The 7,503-nt window shown below is 43.8% G+C and overlaps 1 protein-coding gene across 1 annotated transcript; it reads right to left on the minus strand.

The window, feature by feature from the left end:
• Positions 1 to 448: 448 nt before the first annotated feature.
• Positions 449 to 7,190, minus strand: TUBA8 (tubulin alpha 8). The gene is made up of 5 exons (XM_008920650.3): positions 7,103 to 7,190; positions 3,606 to 3,828; positions 2,804 to 2,952; positions 1,573 to 2,253; positions 449 to 776 (listed from the first exon to the last, which is right to left on the minus strand). The coding sequence occupies exons 1-5, from the start codon at positions 7,103 to 7,105 to the stop codon at positions 489 to 491; spliced, it is 1,344 nt and encodes a 447-aa protein (XP_008918898.1). The 5' UTR covers positions 7,106 to 7,190; the 3' UTR covers positions 449 to 488.
• Between the last annotated feature and the right edge of the window lie 313 nt (positions 7,191 to 7,503).

Raw genomic sequence — 7,503 nt, forward strand, 5'->3', positions numbered from 1 at the left:
TTTTATCACCTGTGCCTATCCCAGGTGCAGGAAATGTGTACTCTGTATTACAAACCTTGATTTAAAACAAAAAAGGGAGAATATGACACCCCAGGGAGTTCTTCTTGGACAAAATCTGTCTCCTGTGGATTCGTTTGCCACAAACAGTGCAGAATGAGGACCTTTTTTCTACGATTGCTTCCAAAAAATCAGCCATAACTCTTGTAACTATACAAGCATACAAGGAGTAAATGCAGTGTAACAGCGTGCATCAGACACTGGTGTCCATCTCAGATTGGTGTGAAGCAGCCACGTTACCATATCAGTTTCAGAATGTAGTGGGGATGCAGAACAATTTGCCTGTCACTTATGGAATAAAAAAATGTCTCTGTATGGCATCTCCTAAATTTGTGTTTACAAAAAAGGTGACCTAATTGTAGACGCATGCAATACAGTGACACAGAGACAATTCTGTGCTTTGTTTCCTAGAAACAAAGTGTATTTTAAAATTACTCCCCATCATTTTCTTCTTCGAATGAGTCAGTTCCCACTTCTTCATAGTCCTTTTCCAGGGCAGCCAGGTCCTCTCGGGCCTCTGCAAATTCTCCCTCCTCCATGCCTTCACCCACATACCAGTGCACAAAAGCTCTCTTGGCGTACATCAGGTCAAACTTGTGGTCGAGCCTGGCCCAAGCCTCAGCAATGGCCGTGGTGTTGCTCAGCATGCAGACCGCTCGCTGAACTTGGGCTAGGTCTCCACCAGGAACTACTGTGGGAGGCTGATAGTTGATCCCAACCTGGAAACAGGAATATGAGAGAAAGTTGTATAAAAGCAGGAGCAGAATGCAGTCAAAGAGCTGAACAAGTGTGACTAAAGTTACAGATGCTGGGGTAGAGTGGTGCCACTATCGAAACTACCAGATGGCAAATGCCATTACAAATGTCAAAGAGTATGATACAATGCATGCTCATTTTAATATCTACATTATTTTTCTCTTTAATGTACACTGGCAAGTTTGTAGCTTTCTTAACAGCTACTGAATACTGAACATAGAGTTTAACCAAGATACTCTACAGAAACTAATATAGAAAGTTGGTTGCCAGTTAAAAGTTTTCATTGTTAAAGGAGCTGCTTGTATGGCAAATATTTTTCCACTGTTAATGTCTGTATTATTGTTGAAAGTATGTTACCAACACTGATACATAGCCAGCAGGGAGAGGCAGTATAATAGTTCTGGGTGAAATAAGAGATTTCCTAATATCAGCATTTCCTTTACTGTAAACTGTATCAGTTTTGGTATTTCCTTAATTTTAGATGGTGCTTCAAAGGGAACACTCATTGGCTGTTCCAGAATGAATACTTCTTTAAATTTTAACTCATATACACTTCAGATTTCCACTTATTTAAATAGGTAGAAGCCTATGTCAGTGGAATGTTCAAAGGAGAATAGGCACACTTTATATAAATGCATCTTTCTTACGTTCACTGGGAAACACACAAGATTGAAAACTTTAATACAAGTTTTCTGCTAGACTGAAACTGCCCTTTAAGACATTAAAGAGAAGCAGCCCTGGCAGCCCTGTTCTACTCACCTTGAAGCCTGTTGGGCACCAGTCGACAAACTGGATGGTTCTCTTGGTCTTGATGGCAGCGATTGCTACGTTGACCTCTTTGGGTACCACGTCCCCCCTGTAGAGCATGCAGCAGGCCATGTACTTCCCGTGCCTCGGGTCACACTTCACCATCTGGTTGTTGGGCTCGAAGCAGGCATTGGTGATTTCAGCCACCGAGAGCTGCTCGTGGTGCGCCCTGTCGGAGGAGATGATGGGGGCGTAGGTCACTAAGGGGAAGTGGATGCGTGGGTAGGGCACCAGGTTTGTCTGGAACTCCGTGAGGTCCACGTTGAGGGCCCCGTCGAAGCGCAGCGAGGCGGTGATGGAGGAGACGATCTGGCTGATGAGGCGGTTGAGGTTGGTGTAAGTGGGGCGCTCGATGCCCAGGTTCCGGCGGCAGATGTCGTAGATGGCCTCGTTATCCACCATGAAGGCACAGTCCGAATGCTCCAGGGTGGTGTGCGTGGTCAGGATGGAATTGTAGGGTTCCACCACTGCAGTGGAGACCTGAGGGGCTGGGTAGATGGCAAACTCCAGTTTGGACTTCTTTCCGTAGTCCACAGAGAGGCGCTCCATCAGTAAGGAGGTAAAGCCAGAGCCAGTACCCCCACCAAAGCTGTGGAAGATCAGGAATCCTTGCAGCCCAGAACAGGCATCAGTCTAGAAAGCAAAAGAGAAAGTAAGAGTAAGGGTTGAAAAGGAATGAAAATACTTTGTGTGAGCTTATCTTGAGCTAAAGGAGAGAGCCACCACTGGCAATATATAGCATAGATTTCATGGCAGTTTTTCTTGAGAAAGGCTGGTGATACTCATGCTTTGCTTCCCTCACTGGCTCAGCTTACAACATAAAATTGGAGCTTTATCTGTCCAGGCCTTCACTCTCTGAATTTCACACTTGTTTTAGTTAGTCTGACTGAAACTAGAAATGTACAGCTGCCTAATCCACCCTTCCATATCAGTATTGGTGCTCTAGGGCTGTGCTGATAATGAAGAGTTACGTATTCAGAATGACTTTATAAAAACACCTGGAGGCATACAGCTGGGAAATGAACTACAGGGCTTCTCTCTCTTGGACTGATGATGATGCCTCTGTATGTCTTGCAATCTCTTTTCTGAAACGTTGGTGGTGTTTGCAGTTAACAAGGTGTTAGTTCTGCCCTTCTTCCTCCTGCAGAATCCAAACTGCTGTTTCAAAACAAATGGGACTTACCAACTTACGGACACGATCAAGCACCACATCAATGCTTTCTTTGCCAATGGTGTAGTGGCCACGGGCATAGTTATTGGCTGCATCTTCCTTTCCAGTGATCAGCTGTTCTGGATGAAAAAGTTCCCGGAAGGTGCCAGCCCGCACTTCATCTGAAGATGAAAGAGAAATTGTAAGAAGCTGCAAGTGCTCCAGTGCCAACAAGTTCTGGGTGTGGTTGGCATTGATGCAAACTTTCGGTCACAGGAGGTCATAATGCCAAAAAACAGATGCTGATGGAGAAGGGAAATGTCTCCTAAGCAATTTTTCATTGTTGCATTTGGTGGATTTATGGCGTATCCTCTATCCAGCCACAGAAGTTATCTCCTCATGAACTTCTCAGTGACAAGTACAGCCAGACAAGTCCCTAGAACTAGAGTGTGAAGAAAATCAGGTGCCCCAATTCTTAGACATCTTTCTATTATTGGAGGGAAACTGTCAGGGTCCCACTTTGAATCCGAGTTGGAGAAGAGCAGAATTTGAATGGCAAAAATATCACGATAAACAAAACCAGAAGTTAAATGTTGGTGCAAAGGGAAGTTGTACACACCAGCTATTAAACTGCTGGGGATCCTCCTGTTCCTATGGCTGTACCACCTGTGACAGAATCTGGCATTCTGTGTCACAAGGCAGTTAATTTCATGCTATCTAGGGGTAGACCAAGGGACAAAGGGCTACTTTGTGTCAGTGGAGCCTGGAGGCACACAATGGAGATATTAGGAAAAGCATCCTCATCTCCATTTTGCAGGTTTATTTCTATACTGACCTACTACAGTTGGTTCCAAGTCCACCATTACAGCCCGTGGCACGTGCTTCCCAGTGGCTGTTTCGTTGAAAAATGTGGTAAAAGAGTCATCACACTTGAGTTTGTCTTGCAGATCCTTGAAGGTGCCGTCTGGCTGGATGCCGTGCTCCAGGCAGAAGAGTTCCCAGCAGGCATTTCCTATCTGAACTCCAGCCTGACCAACGTGAATTGAGATGCACTCACGCTAAGGGGAGAGAGCAGAGGCAGGGTCAGAGAAAACACTGCTCATTAGTTCTCCTTATTCCTAGTGGTTACTTTTTTCCCAGTGTATTGCTGTTCCAAAAATTTGGTGAACTGTTGTTGTCAGCAGTTCACTTGGTGGTTCAGCCCCACAGTCATGATGAGGCTACACGTTCACACTTGATACTGGGACAGTTCTTTAAAAAATCAAGATCTATATGCTGTACTGTGTAAGTGCATGAAAAAATTAATTTCAATTACACAAGCCCCACCTTTCCTCCTGGATTGGCCCTGCTGAGGAACACATCCCAGTTTAGTTTATTTTTACTCCTGGCTGGAGCCTGACACAGCCATGTGGTATCCTTCAACTTTATGTAACCCAAGACAGGGGATGCCTTTTGATCCTTCTCCCCTCTGACAGCAGGCTAGCGTGGAAACTTGGAAGAACTGCTTTAAGCAATATTCACCTAAGGAAATAGTTTCAGATTCTCTCGGTTGAAACAAATGTTCCTTCCAGCTCCTGAGCATCTATTAATTTTACATTGCAGGTCCATTGCTTATCAGGCAGTGTCATTGCAGCATAGAATGTTTATTTGCCTAATTTTGGGCGTTGTTTCTGTGGCAGCCAGGAAAAGAAAACAAAGTGTGTAACACCAGGCTAAAATTGCCAATTGCTCCAAAATCTTTTACACTTAAAAGTACAGGAGCACAAAGGCCCTGGTGCTGGATTTCATGAGTTCACAAACAGCATATAAAGCAAATAGTTCTGAGTTAGTCCCAACAATTACAATGCTGGGTCTAGTGAAGGCAGTTTTTTGAGGAGAGACTTGTTTCAGGCACGTGGAGTTTTTCACCTTTGGTTCTAATTTGGAGCAATTGTAATTAAAGATGCCTGAGCTCTGTTTTTGTGATTCCAGTGGCCCTGTCTATACTAGGGAGTAAGAAGAAGTCAGGTTGTAGCACTGAACACTGGCCTGTACTGACTGATAATTAGCATGCTCTGGCACAGTCTTGGCTTAGGCCAGTTAATACTTTTCTAGACAATGCTTGGGTACAGAATAGAATTCATTGTCAAGAATGGCTTCCAGTGAGCAGCTCACCAACTACTGCCAAGCTTTGGAGAGGGAAAGAGAATTGAGGTGCCTAATTATGAAGCAGTCCATGCTACCTGGCTTCAAGGGCAGAGGGTGGTCCTCATTTAATTTTATTTTGTAATATTGCATTTAGAGATAACCAATGACTTAATATCAGACTTGACCAATAACTTTTTTTTCTTTAATTTTTTAATTTCTTTAATTCTGCAACTGCTTACCCTGCAAAATCATCCTGTGACCTGGAATGAAATTCCCCAAAAACTAAATCCTCCGGGACGATGTGTGACCAGCAACATCTCTGGACCAGTGTTTTCTTCACAAATTGGCATATATATAGCTAAAGATATTTTTTCAGAAGCAACTAGAATTTCAAAAGCCATCACTGCCCTGGTTAGCCTTCCCCAGAAGTTCAAACGAACATGGAAAGTCAATTTAAATATTTCATTCGATAAAATAAATTATTTCTATTCAGTACTCATTTCTAAGATCCTGACTCTGCAAATGCATGTGCAGCAGCATGTGTAACGTGCTCTCAAGTGTACTTGCACAACCCTGTGTTTCTCAAGTGAGTTGTGCAAAAGTCCCTGAGTTATTTCAGTAACAATGAGTTTTCATAGGTCAGTGTGTCCCAATCTGGAGGATTACTCGGGAGACACTGAAAGCACATGTGGGCTTAGAGAATTCAATTAATGCTGATTTTGCACAGGGCAGGCTCCTGCTTTTCTTTTAAATCCCAGTGTGAATCTGTGAGGCTGGCAGCAAGAAAAAAGTAAGGTCTTTTCCTTTTAAACGCAGCAATGAGGCCAGCTGACTTCTTAAAAGTATGCCTTTTAGAGCAAAGCTACAATTACAAGTCAAGCAATACTTTGAACCTAAAGAGCTGCTTTGCTCAGTTCCTCAGATCAGTAGAGGAATTGATCTGTTTTTGCACAGATGGAACAAGTGAATGCTGCCTTAGAAAGTTAATATTGTAAAGCTTAGCAGAGGACTACAGTTGAAGATTTTCCTTTTAGATTGGGTTTTCAGCTGCACTAGTTTGAAACGGTGTCTCAACCTTAGCTTTTGAGCCATTCCATTTTCTCCTACCCCAGCAGTAATTTTGAAATATTCTGCCAAGCAGAGAAGACAGTAACAAAGAGGTTACTGATTTTGCATAGTAAACAGCATTAAAATAGACACCAGTCTTTTAGCACGGAAGGGAGTGAGCCTTCTCCAGAGTCACAGGCAGAGTAAACTGATCTTTACATGATATTTAAATTTGGAGCCTACTCCAAACTCATGTTTCACATCCCACCACTAATGTACCAGGACAGGCCTAACAAACTGTGTTTTTATCTACCAAGAAACAGTAGAAAGGACAAGGTCCTGTGTGAAACTAAACAGCTTTGACTCTTAAAAAAACAGACTAGTACCTGGCTCTAGTATATGCTGCACAAAGGCAGACGTTATTCTTCTAGCTGTTCCAGAAACTTACTCACTACCCTAGGTCTGGGGAGCCTGTGGACATGTGTACCTTGCTTGCAAAACGAGCTCTCTCCTTTTGGACCTGCAGCTGTACTGGCAGAAAGTAACATAGTTCTCTGCACCAAAATTAGACTCAGTGCTAGACACATATTGGGGTACAAGGTGAAATGGATTTTTCACATTCTAAGAGGTTTTGAGAGATTTCTACAAATTTATAACAAACCCCCAACTCTTGAAAATGAAGGGCCTTTTTTTTACTTAAATGCATACATATATAAAAAGATTCATGGACTCCAGAAAAACACATGCATACATCATATAGCTATGGGCAGTGCAGCCATTGGGGCTAAATTAATTTAAAACAGACTAAAAAGTAAGTAACTTTTTTCTTTTATTTCTAAAAAAAAGTAATATTATCTCCTATAAAAATGAACCAGTGTTGAGAAAACGTCATCACAACAGAAAGTGCTAAGCAGCTACGACTCCAGATCTAATTTATCTTATAATTACGCTAATTAGGGACTCTCTGAAGAAAACTTTGCCTCACCATGCCTTATTGCTTTGCTGAGATTTTCTGACACTCCTTTCCAGTCCTCTTAGGTGGTAATCAGTGCGTGAGACCAGGGTTTTGTGGCACAAACTACTGATAACAATGGCAGTTGTTACCTGCCCGCAGCCCTCCCCGCCCCTATATGACTGCTGCTCCCACATCCCCCTTACCATGGTGTGTCCAGCGGCGTTTCCTTCCCGTTGGGATCAGTGGTGGCAGGTCTGTGCAGGAGCCTGGCTCTGGGCTGCAGGGTGGGAGGCACAGCCTGGGCCCAGCACCCGGCACCTGCTGCGGCGCTTCAGTGTCACAGCACGGTGGGAATAGGTCACCCTGCTGCACCACTGCCTCCTGCCCTCCCCACGCCCCACGTGAGCAAATCCACCCAGGCAGGGCTCAGACACACCCTAGACTTCAAAGTCAGTGCAGCCAGGTTTGGCACGCTTATTAAATCAAGAGCGTGGCCATGCAAAACACAGAACACTCTACTTTCAAGCACCTGAGGATTTTATATCACCTACCAGGCACGTGCCTTCCCCAGTCTCCTGTTCTGCCAATGTATACATGTGTAGAT

This window comes from Manacus vitellinus, unplaced genomic scaffold, assembly GCF_001715985.3.
Source record: "Manacus vitellinus isolate BGI_N305 unplaced genomic scaffold, ASM171598v3 scaffold_5_pilon, whole genome shotgun sequence".
Classification (NCBI taxonomy): Eukaryota; Metazoa; Chordata; class Aves; order Passeriformes; family Pipridae; genus Manacus; species Manacus vitellinus.